General features: G+C 54.0%; 1 protein-coding gene across 1 annotated transcript in view; it reads right to left on the reverse strand.

The window, feature by feature from the left end:
• Positions 1-3,849: 3,849 nt before the first annotated feature.
• Positions 3,850-18,598, reverse strand: part of RECQL (RecQ like helicase) — a 33,363-nt gene continuing 18,614 nt past the window's right edge. The window contains 9 exon segments of the mRNA XM_075343496.1: positions 3,850-4,203; positions 4,289-4,421; positions 9,684-9,903; positions 10,777-10,868; positions 11,059-11,197; positions 11,273-11,390; positions 11,455-11,603; positions 11,686-11,767; positions 12,592-12,758. Coding sequence (XP_075199611.1) covers positions 4,015-4,203; positions 4,289-4,421; positions 9,684-9,903; positions 10,777-10,868; positions 11,059-11,197; positions 11,273-11,390; positions 11,455-11,603; positions 11,686-11,767; positions 12,592-12,758 — 1,289 coding nt within the window. The 3' untranslated portion in view covers positions 3,850-4,014.

Below are 18,598 nucleotides of genomic sequence, written 5' to 3' on the forward strand. Positions count from 1 at the left end.
GTTGCTCCGTGATGAACAAATCCAGGATCTCCGGTCCGGTGGTAAGCTGCAGGCCTTGGGTCCAGTGGTCGGCACCTCTGGCAAGGGCTCACCGGTGATCAGCCCAAGTGTCCTTTGGTCCCTTCGACAGGCTCCGGAACGTCTTGCGGTAGGACTCCGGAATAAGGTTGTACTGTTGGATCAGGGCCCGCTAGATGGTGTCATAGCCCTGATCTGCCTCAGCAGGCAAGTCCCCAAGGATATCCAGGGCCTTACCCCTCAAACGGGGGGGTCAGGTACTTGGCCCACTGGTCCTTGTCCAGATGGTGCTGCAGGCAAGTCCGTTCAAAGGCCGTCAGAAAAGAGTCCAAGTCTCCATCCTTCTCCAGCACTGGGAAGTCCTCAACACGGACCTTTGGAAGCTTGGTGTCTCGATTGTCCCGGGTGGATGATGAGGGCTGGAGCTGAGCTAGCTGCAGCTTGTGGTCACGCTCTGTCTGTTGATCTCGCTCTGCCTGTCACTCCGCAGCCTCCTGCGCTGCCAGACGCCCATGCTCTGCTATGAGTATCTTGTAGGTGTTCTGGTCTCCAGCTGTAAGACTGGCCACGGCAGCTTGAAGGAGGGCCTCTGAACCTCTCAGGCCGGAGGGATTGGCAAGGGGTGATCTGCGGCACACTGCAGAGCCTGGTGATTCACTGTCCACTGCAGAGCGGAGGACTGGCATCTGGCTCGTTGAGGACCCTTGGGTGGGCTCCTCTTCGCCTTATCCATAATTGCCAGGCTGTGCGATGTCCTCTGCAGAGTGGTTCTCTGGCGTCGAGCTCCTGGAGGGCTCATTGATAAGCTCCTCATCGCTGCCCACGGCACCGTCCTCCCCCCCTCTTCGGCTCTGGCCAGAGCATTGGCCAGTTCCATAGCTTTGTGGCTCCTGGTGCCCTCAGCCATTCTTGCAGACTTTGGTTACTGACACACAACTGCCACCTGATGCCTCCACACACCTTACAGTATCTGCACTCTGACACTCTAGTGTTGAGCTGGTCTGAAGACCCCGGCAGCCACAGCTGCTGCAGGCAGTCTTTAGTGTCTGGGAGTATGGGTCTCACACACACTATTATCTCGATCCCACCGCTGGCCACCAATATGTCACGAAACGGGGGGGGGGGGGGGGGGGTGTGTAAGAAGTGGGAGCTACACCCCTCCTTTCCACCACCCGACAGACCGAGCACATGACGCGCTCTCTAGCGCCCCTCATAGTCAGGCCAATTATGGAGTTGCCGGACAATAAGCAAGGATGCCGCTATTCTACTTATGCCGATGATTGAAGGGTTCTCGGTGAGAGTAAGCCACTTTACATGCTGCGACATCGCTAAAGAGATCTCGTTGGGGTCACGGAATTTGTGACGCACATCCGGTCGCTTTAGCGATGTTGTTGCGTATGACACCTATGAGCGATTTTGCATCGTCGCAAAAACGTGCAAAATCGCTCATCGGTGACACGGGGGTCTATTCCCAATTATCGTTGCTGCTGCAGTAACGAAGTTGTTCCTCGGTCCTGCGGCAGCACACATTGCTCCGTGTGACACCGCAGGAACGAGAAAGTTCTCCTTACCTGCCTCCCGACCACAATGCGGAAAAAAGGAGGTGGGCAGAATGTTACGTTCCGCTCATCTCCGCCCCTCCGCTTCTATTGGGCGGAGGTTCAGTGACGTTGCTGTGACGCTGAACAAACCGCCCCATTAGAAAGGAGGCGGTTCGCCGGTCACAGTGATGTCGCAGGAAAGGTAAGTCCGTGTGACGGGTCCGGGCGATGTTGTGCGACACGGGCAGCGGTTTGCCCGTGTCGCACAACAGATGGGGGGCGGATGCGCACGATGGCAATATCGGTACAGATATCGCAGTGTGTAAAGCGGCCATTAGGTATATATTCCCCCGACCTCTGCGGACGGAATATATCTAAACCTCCCCAAATCTCACTGGTTGCCCCACAATGATCCTTGGCATAAACTCGCTGCCACCAATCGATTACGATAACTAATTACGCTGAGCACACAGACGTGGAATTCAGGATCGAGATAACAGAACAGCCCAAGATTAATTATATATTATAATCGGCCTAAGCCACACTAGAAACTACAATATATACAATAGGGAATTTACAGAGATATATAGGTCAGAGTACATTTACAGGTAAGTTATGGATCACAAGCAGGCATACAGATCAAGCAGTTACCTTATGCGTCTGGCCACAGGGGGGCGCCGTTCGACCAGGGTTTCATGGACTTCCTCACATGTATATTGGACACATGTCCCCCAAGAAAAGACAAGCCAAAAATTGTTCCCACTGCCTTTATCAAACTGGCTACAATCCATGTCCCCTCCCCTTTTGGTGACCTCACGGGAGCACTGCCACACCCCTGTCTTGAGTCTAAAATAATATCCCAAAGTGATTATTGGCCATAAGTTTGCCTGGGAATGTCGTAGGCGGACAACAATGCTTTCATTTTTTTACAGTTATGATTTTCTCTTCACAATGCTAGAACACATGGTTAGTCTGCTGGTCCCCCACTGGCCAATATCAAGTTTGGGATACCTACAGCAGTCCCGCATCTATATAAAACATGTGCTAGAATCATCGGGATGTCTGGATGCGATATTTCTTCTTGACATGTTTATAGGAAGCACGGCTCATGAGATATTAAACATTTTTGGTGCCGGTCTGTCTCGGGTGTACAGGATGCCTCTAATTAATTTGTAACTTCTTCTGCAGCGTCACAGAGGGGGGGGATCTTCCTTCCCTTTTGTGTTCTCAAGGCCTAACACCTCATCTAATTTCCATATCATAGGAAATTGTTAGCAGTGGGGTGACCAAAGGCAATTTCCTCAAGTTAATTAGCATACTGATTGAAGCCTCCTTAGGCCTTACAAACCTTGACAAGATGGCGGCTATAGGCATATGGCTTCATAGCTCAGAATATATCCCTATGTCCTCACAGGCGCCATACAGCGAGACCCCAGGAGCTCTGCGTAGAGGCGCCATACAGCGAGACCCGAGGAGCTCTGCGCAGGGGCGCCATACAGCGAGACCCCCAGACCGCTGCATGGGGACTGTCCTCAGACCTCTCCGCCGAGGCAACCTATGGCAAGACGCCTTGGACCTTTGCGTAGGGGCAACCTACAGCAACACCCCCCCCCCCCCGGACTCCTGTGCAGGGGCTCTGCTGCTCTCGGGTGACAATGGATGCCACCCGCTAAGCATGTGTAGTGATGTGCTCAGGCTGCGGGGCCGGACCCTCCCCATAAGCCCGCCTGTATTTTGGAGGAGTCTCTCCTGGATATTTGGGTGAATATCAAACAGAGTTGTGGAAAAGAGAAGCGCAAATAGGGTCTTATCTGGTATACAGATGGGTATAAGGGTTAAGACAGGTACTCACCTGTTTAAGTTGTGACAGGCACAACTCCTTTGTAGGCATAAAGCAAAATAAATGCAGAAAGTGGTCAGCCGCAGCCCCGATGATGCAATAAAAGTCACAGAGTAGGTGGAGAAGTCGGGCTAAATGCTGCGCTAGAAACCACAAATCCAGGAGATGTAATGAATTCTTTCCTTTATTAACACAGGTCAACGCGTTTCAAAGGCATCTCCGCCTTCTTCATCAGGACAAAGAAAGAACAGAATCAAATTCTAGCGCCGCATATAGCCCGACTTCTCCAACTACTCTGTGACTGGATATTTGGGGGGAGGGGAGACTAAAGCGACGTCTCCCGTCCTCTGTGTAATGAATCTGCAGCTTGTCTTACAACAGAAAATCATTTACTGTAGAAAAGTCTCCACAAAAGTAAGTACACCCCCCCCACAATAAAAATATGTACACCCCCTGCCCAGACCTCCCCCCCCCGTCCGGGGACCACACGAACTGATGAAGGAACCAAAATCATCACTACAGCAAAAACCAATGATGGGAGTGATGAGCGGCAGCAGACTACAGCCCCCAACAGTGCAGGACGGAGCAATCCTCGCTGGTATCAGCCACTGCCCCTCAGTCAATGACAATAGAGACGTCGCTGCTGCTGCGGCTTTTCTTGGCTCTGGGGCTGCTGGATGAAGTAGGATGACGAGGACGCTTCTGGTCTCCACTTCCCTTCCCGGACGGGGACTTTGTTGTGTTTGATGAACTCTGCTGGGAGTTGTAGTCCTGAGACGCCGAATATTTCACTAACTTTACCTTCTAGGAACATAAAAAGTAAAACCATAAACAATATAATGTATCACTGCTCCCATCATCCCCCCAGAGTGTGTGTGGCTCCGCTCACCTTACTGGTAGTGGTCCCAGGACCCCTCCTCCGGTGGATGATGACCGGGTGTTTCTCGCTCCGCAGGGCGTTGGCCTTGGGCCCCTCTTTCATGTAGGAGATGGTGGCGTACGCCGTGAAGCTGAAATCCTCCCTGAGAGAAAACACAAAGGATGCCGTCACCGAAGCCTTAAAAGGGCCAAGACCGGACCACAGGAGGGCACGCGGCCCCTCCAAGACGGCACAGCGGGAGGGCACGCGGCCCCTCCAAGACGGCACAGCGGGAAGGCACGCGGCCCCTCCAAGACGGCACCGCGGGAGGGCACGCGGCCCCTCCAAGACGGCACCGCGGGAGGGCACGCGGCCCCTCCAAGACGGCACCACGGGAGGGCACGCGGCCCCTCCAAGACGGCACCGCGGGAGGGCACGCGGCCCCTCCAAGACGGCACCGCGGGAGAGCACGCAGCCCCTCGGCAGTGTCTACCTCCAGTGTCCCTCGGCAGCGTGGATGGGTCATGCATCTACAGGAAGTATATTACCGTAGTATAGAAGGACAGGCAGGGATGGCCCTCACCACTGTGGAGGGGCCGAAATATCTGCAAGTCTAGATTTAATCTTCTTGTGACCTCCACGACAGCAGGCGGAGTATCAAAGAAATATCAGGGGGAACTACAGCCACCGCACCCAATCTATAGAGTCAGGGGAGAATGGACTACAGCCGCCGCACCCAATGTATACAATCACCATCTTTCATCCCAGGACAGGGGCGCGGGCCCAGGACAGTCAGCACTGTCCCGGGAGGGACAGGTCCACCATCAACACCACTGATTGCTTTCCTAGTCCCGGCAGCAGTGGGACTGACTCCTTCTTGCCATTATTCTGACCACGGTACTGAACAAAAAGGTTCTGATATTTCCTCCACCGCTCCAATGGCTGAAGATACTGAAGAACCTCCCTCCACACATCTGAGGAATGAATCTCCTCTTCCTTGTGAGACGGATTCTGACAGAATGAAGGAAGGATAAATTTCCTGAAACATTTGGACTTCTGAAGTCCCTTTAGGTAGAAAGGATGAGTCCAGCCGGAGACCAACTGAATTCTTAAATAAGACTCCTGGATAGAAAGGGCCTGGAGGTCACGGACTCACCCGCCTGTTGTGACTGCAACTAGGAAGGCCACTTTCCAGGGTAGCTTGTCCAAGTCCACTAAAGGTTCAAATGGAGATCTCGTTAGACACTTGACAACGATATTTAGGTCCCTGGGTGGAACCAAACGTGTTGGATGTAATCTGCAAGCCGCCATCATAAACCTTTTTATCCAGCGATGATCCTCCAGATTAAAATGAGCTATAGGCAGAGACCTGAACTTTGAGGGTGCTGGTGCTCAAACTGTTCTGTAGACCATCTTGAAGGAAGTCCAGGACCTGTTCTACATCTGGATGAAGGAGATCTGGAAGATTAGCGTCTCACCATGATAAAAAGATTTTCCCATATATGTATTTATGACAGATCTAGCTCTTGGGATTGAGGATCCTGAAGCTAGATGACAGATCTTGGGATTTGGATGGCAAATTGGGCCCTGCTGAAGGTTGTAGACTAATGGAGAATGAGTGGACCTTCCGATTTCTGGCTGTTCAATGCGTAAACCAGCTTATTTTGGGCCAAAAAGGTGGGACGGGAATTGTTCTTGCGCTATTCTGATCTTCTGTGAAGTTTTTGGCAGGAGTGGAATTAGGGGGAAGGCATATGAGAGCCTGTGTTCTGAGCGACATGGCCGTCCACCTTTTGTGTTCTGAATGCCTGAAAAAGGTCCACGTCTGGGCAGACCCACCTGCCAACCATCTGGAGAACGTCCATATTCACACTCCATTAGCCTGGTTGTACGACCACTGCTCAGGACGTCCACATAAGCATTGGTGGAGCCTTTTAGATGGAGTGCTGCCAGGGAGAGATGTTCTGCCCAAAAGAAGACCTCTGATGAGACTGACTTCAGAGCCTCATATTGTGAGCTACCATGGTTATGTTGTTGGAATACATTTTTACATGAGTCCCTTGTATCAAAGATACCGCAGCTTTCAGGGCTTCATCTACTGCCTTCAACTCTCTGCAACTGGAAGATCCAAGACCAATGTTGTGAGTACAAACCCCTTGAAAATAATTCTGGACGACCACTGCTCTAACCTTGAGAGGAATCCGAATCCCCATTACTCCCCTCTATAGGTTCTCAGAATTGAGCCACCAGATGAGTGAAGACTTCCCCAGACTGGGACACAAAGTAGAAATATCTCCTAGCTCAAAAGTAGAAGAATAACTGTTTCCAGAGGTTCAATGTGTCTGTGACCAGGCCACCACTGGAATACAAGAGGCCATGGAACCCAGGACTGACATTGCCACCATTATTGATAGTATCTTCTGACTTCACAGAGCGGCTAGTCCATACTTTACTGTTTGTCTTCTGATAGGAAGGATGCCGGCTTCTCAGAGTCCAGTAGGATTTCTAGGAAGGTCCAAGTCTGATTTCTGATGGTTCACCTGCAACCCCCAGAGGTTTTTGCAGATGTTCTCAGAGTATAGAGGGAGCCATCGGTAAGAAATCGCCGTGATACCGAACCATGCTGAATGTTCTGATTTATCGCTTCCACCTTGGTAAATACTTGTGGAGCCGGTGAGATCCCAAAAGGGCAGAACATTGAATTGGTAGGGCAGTACCTGTTGATCTGGGGCAAAGAACTTCTGTGATAAACATTAGTAGCTCCATAGTCACCATAACGAAATCTGGTCCTATCGGGGATGGCAGATCTTATGGATTCCATTTGTAAACAATGTGCCGATTTATGAGGATCCTGTAGGACCCACTTGGTTTTCTACAAGATATAACTGAGAATAATGACCTCTTCCATATTGTGTCTCTAGAGCGATCATCTCCACAGACATTAGGGTAGCCTCTGGGATGCTAGGTGTGTCACAGTTACACATTGCCGAGGAGAATTTGATTTCTATTCCTTCTCGGATGGGATTCCAGGACCCACTGATCTGACAAAATGTATCTGCCACTGGGGAAGACACTGAGATACGGCCCCCGCTGCTCGGGCACCATTGTCCATCTGGTCGCCGGTTCTGACCAGGCCGGACGTTCCTTCCCCTTTAGAGTAACTCCAGCCGCCTGCCCTCTGAGGGGTCTGGTTTTGCGATGGACAAAAGAATTTTCTCCTTAAATTTCTTGGATCTGGTAAGGATTTGCTCTTATCTGAAGCATTATACAATATATCATCCACTGTTGGACCGATCATGTATTCTCCCCAGAAGGGAACTGATTTGATCTTAGAAGCCCCATCTCCTTCCTTGAGGTCAGACCTAAATCTCATCTTGTCGAGTTTGAAAATACCCAAGACTTGTCTGCCACCCTCAGCGTTTCTACAGAGGCATCTTCAAGGAAGCCTGTGGCCTTCTCGATAAGAGAAAGTGAAGCTAGACGATCCGCTCGGGGAGAGGCCATGGAAAGATTGTCCTCTTGTTGATTCAGCCACCAGGACATGGACACATGTAGAAACCACATCCATCTGCAGTAATGATGCTGAAGGCTCCCGTGGCTATTTTAGCAGGCTCTCCATGTTTCGATCCATGGGATCTGAGTGGAGATGAATTCTCAGATGGCAATGTTGTCTTCTTTACCACTCCAGCCACCTGGATGTCCACCTTTGGTATCTCGGACCAGCATTCAGTCATGTCCTCCAGTAGTGGAAACCCATCTTTCAGTTTGCCAGGGGCCCCCAGTTGTTTCTCTGGGAACTTCCATTCATCCATCATCAGACTTTGGATGTTTTCATTCACCGGAAACATCAGACACAAGACCTCCAAACATCTTGTCTTTAACAAATCGAGCAGTTTCCTCCTCTGCTATCTTTCTGGTACTTCTTACAGATTTAAGGAGCTCCTCCATATCATCTTGTCTCCAAGGGTCAGGTCTGGAGCCTAGCTCGCCTTCCTCCAGGCTCGGGGCTGGAGCCTAGCTCGCCTTCCTCCAGGCTCGGGGCTGGAGCCTAGCTCGCCTTCCTCCAGGCTCGGGGCTGGAGCCTAGCTCGCCTTCCTCCAGGCTCGGGGCTGGAGCCTAGCTCGCCTTCCTCCAGGCTCGGGGCTGGAGCCTAGCTCGCCTTCCTCCAGGCTCGGGGCTGGAGCCTAGCTCGCCTTCCTCCAGGCTCGGGGCTGGAGCCTAGCTCGCCTTCCTCCAGGCTCGGGGCTGGAGCCTAGCTCGCCTTCCTCCAGGCTCGGGGCTGGAGCCTAGCTCGCCTTCCTCCAGTAATTCCCTGGGAATTGAAGCTCGTTCTTGTGAGTTGGAATGTTGTAGATGGAGTCAGAGACCTAGATTGGGAGTAGGCAGCTGGGGAAGACAGAGTTTCCTGGTGTACCATCCCCCGAATATCGCTCATTAAGGACCGTTGCTCCTTCCGGATAGCTTTCTCAGTTCAGCTCTGGCACAGCAATGTTTTACAGGGAGCCGGAAGGTTTTTTAGCACAGATATGACACTTATGACTTGCGATCTTGGCTTTACTCTTTGGATCCTTGTCCCCCGAATAAGAAGGGGGATAATGTACAAGTATAAATATCCTGCTCCAAACGGAAAGACCACCTGTGCCCGGTGTGTACTTACTGGGATAGTGCTGGGCTCTGTGGAGCAGAATTAGGACCGGTCCTACCTTGGATGTCTTGTGTCCAGGCCACTTCTATATATGAGTGGGACCCGACGCAGCATCCTTTTTGGACGTGAATGCCCCTGGTTGGATCCTTGAGGCACTTTTAAGGGTTCTCTCCTGGATACTGCAGCTGCTGGACACGATAGGCCGCAGCGGACACTGAAATCTGGCATGTGTCCACCCTGGTATGCAGCTGGAAGTGATGTCTCCCATCGAGCGATGCTGCGTCTGACGTCACCTCCGGTCCATTGTATGCTGGAGGAGAAAGGGCGGGGAGCAGCAGGAGGCCCCGGCCGGGAAGCCATTGCACCTTACCACCAGGGCACAGGAGGAATGGCGCTAGTCCCAAGAGGGGGAAGAGATGGCCCTCAGGTGCCCGGCTAGCACAGGTACTAGACATGGGCGTCTGTCACCGGCCACCGAGCACCGTTGGACGACCGCCTCATGCCCCATAGACAGATGATGTGGAGGGGCTACTTCACCTCCTGTGTGTCCTGTCCCTATTAGGCAGAGAAATAAGAGGTTCTGCAGCTTCCCAGTTCCAAACCAGTCAGGATCTCTGCTTGCTCTCAGTGAATGGGAGCGTTTCTAGCTCAGTTACTACATCTCAGAGCTGAGGGTTCGTTACATTGGGGGGGGGGGGGTGAGAAATCGCAGAGACCGCCTGTGAGGACACGTGGGAGAGCAGTGTATAGGTGGTGATGGGAGTAGTGGCGGCTCCTCACCTGATGTATTTCTTTAGCAGCAGGTGGGTGATTATCCTCTCCAGCTGCTCGCGGGGCAGCTGCGGGGGCAGCACTTGGGCGACGCGCAGCTTGGTGGCTCCTTTCCCGCTCCAGGCGTCCATCAGCTTCAGCGGCGTCAGCTTCTCGTCCATCTGCTCGGCCTGGTGCAGAATCTTCAAGATGTCTCTGCCGAAATCAGAGATGTCCATCTGTTCACAGTCTGGGGAGAGAAGACAGGAGGCGCCATCAGATGCCGGGGGCGACGGAGTGAGGCGGGGGGGGGGGGGGGGGTGCGACGGGAGCGAGGCGGGAGGACGGCGAGAGAGGTGGTGAGTGCGACGGGAGCGAGGGAGAGCGGCGGAGCGAGGAGAGAGGGCGGCGGAGCGAAGAGAGAGGCGGGAGGGCGACGGGAGGGAGGACTGAGGGCGGCGGAGCAAGGAGAGAGGCAGGAGGGAGGGCGGTGGAGAGAGGCTGTGAGTGCAATGGGAGCGAGGCGGGAGGGCGACGGGAGCGAGGCGGGAGGGCAACGAGAGCGAGGCCGGAGGGCGGTGGAGAGAGGCGGTGAGTGCGATGGGAGTGAGGCGGGAGGGCGGCGGGAGCGAGGCCGGAGGGCGGTATAGAGAGGCGGTGAGTGCGATGGGAATGAGGCGGTGAGTGTGAGGGGAGCGAGGCCGGAGGGCGGCGGGAACGAGGCCGGAGGGCGGCGGGAACGAGGCCGGAGGGCGGCGGGAGCGAGGCCGGAGGGCGGCGGGAGCGAGGCGGCGAGTGCGATGGGAACGAGGCGGGAGGGCGGTGGAGAGAGGCGGTGAGTGCGATGGGAGGGCGACGGGAGCGAGGCGGGAGGGTGGTGGAGAGAGGCGGGAGAGTGATGGAGAGAGACGGTGAGTGCGATGGGAGTGAGGCGGGAGCGAGGTCGGAGGGCGGCGGGAGTGAGGCCGGTGTAGAGAGGCGGTGAGTGTGATGGGAGTGAGGCGGGAGGGCTGTGGAGAGAGGCGGTGAGTGCGATGGGAGGGCGGCGGGAGCGAGGCCAGAGGGCGGTGGAGAGAGGTGGTAGGGCAGCGGGAGCGAGGCCGGAGGGCGACGGACCACTCACCCCAATTACTGCAGCAGTTATCACACATCTGATTACACTGCGCCGAGTCCCAGACTTCATCGAAATGCTGAGCAATGAGGACGCGTCTGCACCTGTGCGGGAAACAGGCGTCACACACTGCAGCGGTTAGGCTCGACCCCGCACAGACCGCCAGGCTCGGCGCCGACCCCGCACAACCCGCCAGGCTCGGCGCAGGCCCCGCACAGCCCGCCAGGCTCGGCGCAGGCCCCGCACAGCCCGCCAGGCTCGGCGCAGGCCCCGCACAGCCCGCCCTGTCCTCACCTGGTCACATCCTGGCAATACCCCACCATCTCGTACAGCTTCTGCTGCCCCACGTTCTCCATCACCACCATGGAGCTGATCCGGAAGATGTCCCCAAAGCCTGCGTACAAGATACAGTCTGCCCGCAGGTCGTCCCGCCCTGGTGAGGACACGGAATATGTCAGTACCGGGGGTTGACCATCTGTCACACGTCGTGCCTGCCCGCTTGTCGTACCTGCCCGGCCGCTCTCCTGGTAATAGTTTTCCAGCGATTTGCTCATTGTGTGATGAATTACAAATCTGACGTCGGATTTATCGATCCCCATCCCAAACGCCACCGTGGCCACGACCACCTGCGGAGGACACGGGGTCAGCGGGGAGCTCAGCGAGTGCTGCACTACAGCTCCCAGCACACACCTGCAGCTTGTTCTCGGTCCACAGCGTGTGGACCTTGGTCTTGTCGCGTGGCTCCATGTTGGCGTGGTAGGTCCCGGCCCGGATCCCCAGCTTCTGCAGACTCATCGTCACCTGTTCTGCGTCCTTCTGAGAAAAGCAGTAAATGATTCCTGAAATAAGTGACAGGGTTAATAATGGAGCGGGGCCCGAGCGGCCGAGGCACCGGGCTCCCAGGGGCCCCCCGCACATCACCTGATTGGCCCTTGTACCGGCCATTGATCAGCTTCACAATTTCCTCAATGAAGTCGTTGGAGGAGGAAGGTTTGGGCCGAACCTGGAAGACAGAACTTCAGTGTCAGGCCCGAAATCTGAGGCTGCACCACCGAGCCCCCCCCCAGACACACAGCCGGCGGCCAGAGGCTGCACCACCGAGCTCCCCCCCCCCCCAGACACACCGCCGTCGGCCAGAGGCTGCACCACCGAGCCCCCCCCAGACACACCGCCGACGGCCAGAGGCTGCACCACCGAGCCCCCCCCCAGACACACAGCCGGCGGCCAGAGGCTGCACCACCAAGCCCCCTCCCAGACACACAGCCGGCGGCCTGAGGCTGCACCACCGAGCCCCCTCCTCCCAGACACACAGCCGGCGGCCAGAGGCTGCACCACCGAGCCCCCCCCCAGACACAGCCGGCGGCCAGAGGCTGCACCACCGAACCCCCTCCTCCCAGACACACAGCCGGCGTCCAGAGGCTGCACCACCGAGCCCCCCCCCCCCCAGACACAGCCGGCGTCCAGAGGCTGCACCACCGAGCCCCCCCCTCAGACACAGCCGGCGGTCAGAGGCTGCACCACCGAGCCCCCTCCCAGACACACCGCCGGCGGCTAGAGGCTGCACCACCGAGCCCCCCCCCAGACACACTGCCGGCGGCCAGAGGCTGCACCACCGAGCCCCCCCCTCAGACACAGCCGGCGGTCAGAGGCTGCACCACCGAGCCCCCTCCCAGACACACCGCCGGCGGCTAGAGGCTGCACCACCGAGCCCCCCCCCAGACACACCGCCGGCGGCCAGAGGCTGCACCACCGAGCCCCCCCCCCCCAGACACATTGCCGGCGGTCTCAGTAGTGCCGTCCTCTCCATCACACGCCCGCACCACGTACCTCATAGAACAGGTTGGGTCTGTTGAAAGAGGCGGTGAATGTGAGCGACTTTTGCACACACAGGATTTTAAGGGCGTCTTTCAGAACGTGGCTGGTGGCCGTGGCGGTCAATCCAATCAGCGGGGCGTTAGGGAACTGGCGCTTCAGGATGCCCAGGGTCTTGTAGTCTGGAGGGAGACCACCATAATCCACACCATCACCACCATCAACATCACCACCACAATCCACCATCCATCACCCATCACCACCCATCACCACCACCACCATCCATCACCACCACCACCATCCATCACCACCACCACCCATCAATCACCACCAACACTGGAGACTCGGGGGTCAGTGGGTGCTCTCCTGTGGAGACTCGGGGGGTCAGTGGGTGCTCTCGTCCGCTGGCTCGGCCACCTTTAGAAAGACAGCGTGGCTCAGGGCTCATCCCAACTGAACGCCGGCCTCCTTAACCGTGGGCGTAACACTACTCAGACAACACAGGGTGAGGGAATCACAATATTAAGACTTTATTGGATTCCCAAAATATTAACGGCACATAGCACATAACCAGCAAAACCACAGAATGTAACAGGCAACAGAGTCTCCCCCTTCCGCTGCTCACCAGGGATTAGAATGTCCGTGCTTCAGAGCTTCCAGGGCTACTTACTCCAATCCAGCAGCACCCCGCTTTTGGCGGGCACCCACCGAGATAGGAATAATGCCAGATTTAGGAAGCTGGCTGAGGTCTGCAAAGTCTGTACCAGGTGACCGATTTGTCCCAACCTGGGTTTCTTCCTTAAGTAGTTCTGGTTTGAAGTCATGTAGACAAGTGTTCCTCTAATCGGAGCCAAAGTCCCTAGACCGAGTCCACAAGGTATCCTGGTTCTGATCCCCTAGCCAGCTCCTAAGAGCTTAGACTGGATCATGCACATCCATCAACAACTGGTGACTTAAAGAAGTCCCTTTTTATAGCCCGCTCCTTCCCTTTGGATATACTGGGCCCTTATCGGATTGGTTGTACAAGATTGCTTCTCTTATTGGATGAATTTCAAGCTGCATGGATAATGTTCATTTAAATGATGTGGATAGAAAGACTGAGGATATCTACATGTAGTCTGCAAGTCACAGACTAGACAATCGCTACTAAAAAAGGTATTTACATTAGATTAGCAATACACAACTATATTACAATGAATGCTCAGAAGGGTCTGGAGAAACAATAGTTTAGCAAACATGAGTTATCACACAGAAGAGCAATACGTCTGGCTAATGTAAGAAATTTAACTCACGACACACATTGAAAAAGTCTATGTCGTCACATTCCTCCCCCTTCTTAATTAGCCAGATGGGAAAATGGCTGAATCTTGACGAGATTTGTTGATGGGACGGCCAGACGTGGTAGGCCTCTTATCACCTTTCTCCTCTTGACGGCATTGTCTTTTTTTTTTAAACTTTGAATTTTTATTGAGATTTTCAATTTACGTTTTTCATACATAAAATAAAACATAAAATTCACAATTCTTATCGAACCTAGACAAACAATGACAGGACAGGTGAGGAGGGTTAGGAGGGGAGAGGAGAAATAGGAGGGAAGAGGGAAGGGTTTCAAGAGTCCATGCTCCTTCCATAGGACCCATAGGCCTCAGTCTCACAGATCCTCCTGTCCCGCAAAGTAGTCCCATGGTGCCCACACGGCCTGGAAGCGGTCAACTGTGTCATGCAATAGTGCCGTGAGATGTTCCATGCGTCTAACGTCCAGTAATCTATACTTGAGGCTCTGGAGTGAGGGTGTCCCTGGCTGCCTCCAATTCTTTGCAATTAAGCATCTGGCCGCCGTAAGGATGTGGGACAAAAGCTTAGAGGCCGTTTTTCCCAATCCCCCATTCCCAAGACCCAGAACATAGATCAGGGGATCAAGATCAACCTCTATATATTAGTACTTTATGGATCAACCCTCTAACCCACTCCCAGAAGGGGACTATCCCTGGACAGGACCAGAATATGTGCAGAATGGTGCCCCTGCCTCCCCCGCATCTCCAGCAACAAGCCGGTATGGAGGGGTCTATGCCATGAAGGAAATCTGGAGTGTGGTACCAAAATAGCAAAATTTTATAGATGTTTTCCTTATATAGTGTGCATATTGACGTCTTGGCGGCGTTTCCCCAGATTGCTGCCCATTCCTGAGGAAGTATCCGCCTTGCCAATAGAGACTCCCATTTCCGCATGTATGGAAAAGACCCCTCGGGCCCCTCCCGTGACTCAGAAAGCAAAATGTAAATTTCCGAAATCAGCCCCTTAGTATCAGTGCCCCTTCTGCAAATTTTCTCAAAATCTGTGGGAATCGAGGCCCCTGCCCTGCCAAACAAGGAGCCAGCCAAGTCTCTGATCTGCAGATATTGGAAAAACTCTCGATTAGAGAGAGAATTTATCTCTAAGGTACTCAAAGGAATGGATCTGCATTGTACTTCCATCTATAATGTCTGCAAATCTGAATAGACCTGCCTTGAGCCAGGGGTGCACCATGTCCGACTCCAGACTGCTTGGGAGCAAGGGTTGGTATATGAAGGACATCAGAGGGGAGCAGGGGGATGCCAAAGGAAATCTTCTAATGCAAAATGCCCAGAGGTCCCTAGTGAACTGCATCGGTCCAAGAAGAGGGGGGGGGGGGGGGGCGAATCACACCGGGCCGGGGGCCACAGGAGCGCGTTTGGATGTATAGGCGCCAAAGTTTTTCAATCTCAGTCCACCTGTTGTATGCCCAAAGGGACACCCAACAGGGGATCCTCCTAAGATGGGCCGCCCAATAGTATTTTAGGATGTCCGGGACAGAAAGCCCCCCCCCCTGTTTCTCCGAGCCATCAACACCTCCCTGGCCACCCAATGACGTTTGTTACACCAAATAAATCTAAGGATAGCCGCCTGAAGGGACTTCAGCTCCTTTATTGGTACCTTAACTGGGAGGGTTTCAAAGATATATAATAATTTTGGGAGCAAGCTCATTTTAACCGCCGCAATGCGCCCCATCCACGAAAGAGGGAGGGGCAACCACTTGCTCAAAAGAGTTCTCAGCTCTCGGAAAAGGGGGGGGGGGGGGGGGGGGGGGGGGAGTTAAGGTTATAGAGGGAATCATAAGTAGATGTAAGGTTAACCCCCAGGTACTTGACCGCATCGGTCTTCCAACGAAACTTAAAATTCAAACGCAGGTAATCCAGGGCCACCGGGTCGAGATTCAAGGGCATTGCCTCCGTTTTGCTAGAGTTGATCTTATACCCCAAAAGGCTCCCGTACCTACCCAAGGTGCACATTAAAATTGGAAGGGACACATGGATGTTCGTAAGTGTAATGAGCACATCGTCGGCAAAAAGCGAGATTTTAAACGGTTTATTCCTGACCAGGACCCCCGAGATGTCTGGGTTGCTCCTGATCGAGGCCGCGAGGGGCTCTATGCATAGCGCAAAAAGGAGGGGGGACAGGGGGCACCCCTGCCTGGTGCCATTGGAGATGAGAAAAGGCTTTAAGATGTGGAGGGGGAGTTTGATAGAGGCCGTAGGAGCGCTATACAGGGACTTCAAGGCCCGCATAAAGCCACCCGATATCCCAAAGACCTCCATAGTCTTGAAGAGAAAAGGCCACACAAGGCGGTCAAAAGCCTTCTCTGCATCTAGACTCAACACCAACGCCTGTTGCTTCGTCCGATTTGCCACATCCACCAGGTCTATGACCTTCCTGGTGTTGTCCCCCCCCCCCGACGGCAAGGGACAAAACCCACCTGGTCTTTATACACGAGTTGGGGCAACCATCGATTAAGCCTGGCCGCCAAGAGCTTGATGAACATCTTCAAATCGGAGTTCAAAAGGGCTATTGGTCTATAATTAGCACAGTCCAATGGGTCCCTGGGTGGCTTGGGCAGGAGGATTAAATGGGAGTGTAGCATGGATGGAGGGATAGGGTCACCCTGAAGGAAAGAGTTAAACAAGGCGGCCATGTGTGGGAGGAGCTCCGCTGCAAACACCTTGTAATAAAAATAAGTAAAGCCGTCCGGGCCCGGTGACTTCCCGCCAGGCAGGGCTTCCAGAACTTCTGTAGTAATCTCTTCATTCAAAGCCGCGGCTGCTCCGCAAGGCAGTGAAGGGAGCTCAAGGGCCGAAAAATAGTCCCCAAGTGCCCCAGCCCCGCGCGAAGCCATGCCCGGGGGAACCGGAAGGTTATAAAGCTTGTTGTAGTAATTGAAAAAAATGTCAGCTATTGAAGCGGGGTGATAGTGGATAGTGCCCTTTTCGTCGCGCAGAGCCTGAGGGCATGAGGATGTAGCGCGCTCCTTAAGCTGCCTGGCGAGTAAGGTATGAGCCTGATTACTCCTTTCATAGTATCTTTGTTTGGAAAGGTTAGCAATTTTTCTGCTCTGCCAATTGCCAAGTCTCTCAACTTTTCCCTAAGGCTGATGACTCTCCTAAGAATAGTCAGTGATGGGGCAGCCGTCAGTCTCCCCTCCTGTAGATTAAGATGGGCCGTTATAGAGTCCCGCTGGCTTGTGGCATTCTTTTTAGCCCTGGCGCCCCCTCTAATGCATAGTCCCCTCATCACTGCCTTGTGAGCTTCCCAGAGTGTTGCCGGCGACGTGACCGTGACCGTGCTCAACTGAAAGAATTCGACCAGTTGCTTATTTAAAAAAGCCCTAGTGTCGGGATTTTTGATTAGAGATTCATTAAGGCGCCAATGCTGAGGCCTAGGTCGAGGACCATCTTTCTTGAAGTCCATTGTGAGTGGGGAATGGTCTGACCACGTAATGGATCCCATTTCCACCCTCTCAAGACGCCCCAGCAGCTGTGAGTCAATGAAAAAATAGTCTATTCTGGTGTGCGTCTGATGCGGATGCAAGTAGAAGGAAAAGGCCCTCTCTCCCGGGTGGTCCACCCTCCACGCGTCGTATAAAGCCCCTGATCTAATGAGCCTACGAAAGTCCCGGGACAAATTTTCAAAGCACCCGATGGAGGGTGTCCACCCACAGAGAGTCTGTCGGCCACCTCCGAAAAAGGGATGTTAAAGTCTCCCCCCAACACCGTAGAGGCCGGTGCCAGTCCGCCTATCAGATCGAGTATTTTCTTAAGAAAGCGTATCTGCCCTTCATTAGGTGCATAAATGTTGGCCAGTATGTGCGGGGATCCCCCCAGTTGGCCCTCCAGAATCACATATCTACCCTCTGGATCGCAGTGAGAGCCCGTAATTTGTAGAGGACAACTGGAGGATATTAAAATAGCAACTCCCCCCCTCTTGGAGCCCGAGTAAGCCGAGTAATGGATGGGGAAAGCGGTGGGACGCAAATTTGAAAGTGTTTGATTCCACAAAATGTGTTTCTTGGATAAAGGCTATGTCTGCACCTGATGTTTTCAGTTCCTGTAGCAGCAATTTCCTCTTACGGGGTGAATTCAGACCTTTTACGTTAAGAGAGATAATGCGGGTCATATCTAAAACTTAGAAGTAAGAAAAAGCTAATGGCACACCTATACCGTCGGGGGCATGACTTCCCCTGTGAAGCCGGCCAGAGGAGACGGTCCATACGACAAAGGGCCGCAGCTCCCAGGGACTCTAGAAGGGGTGGTACCTGAAAGGACACATAAGGAAAAAAAACATCGGGGAGGGGGGGGGGGGGGGAGACATGGACAAACATAGAAGAAATGAACATGATTAAGAACATTAACCAAAATGCATAAACCTTAGGCATAGATTCCCGGGGGGTAAACCCGAAGGGAGAGACCTAGAGGGAGGTTCCCCAACCCGTCTGGGCTAAGAGAGACACCCACCTCACTCCCCAGTAGCCCTCCCACGGGGGTCAGTCCAGTGGGCACGGGCCCGTGCCAAAAGGAAACAAGGAAAAAAAACCCCAAAAAACTTCAACCACTAACTCCAAGTAATGGGACCGGGCCCCCGCCAACCCCCCTACGGCATCATTGTGGCTACAGCCCCCCCCCCCTCCCTTATGCAGCTCAACAGACCCAGAGGGCCGCAGATGACACAATGG

This window comes from Anomaloglossus baeobatrachus, chromosome 4, assembly GCF_048569485.1.
Source record: "Anomaloglossus baeobatrachus isolate aAnoBae1 chromosome 4, aAnoBae1.hap1, whole genome shotgun sequence".
Classification (NCBI taxonomy): domain Eukaryota; kingdom Metazoa; phylum Chordata; class Amphibia; order Anura; family Aromobatidae; genus Anomaloglossus; species Anomaloglossus baeobatrachus.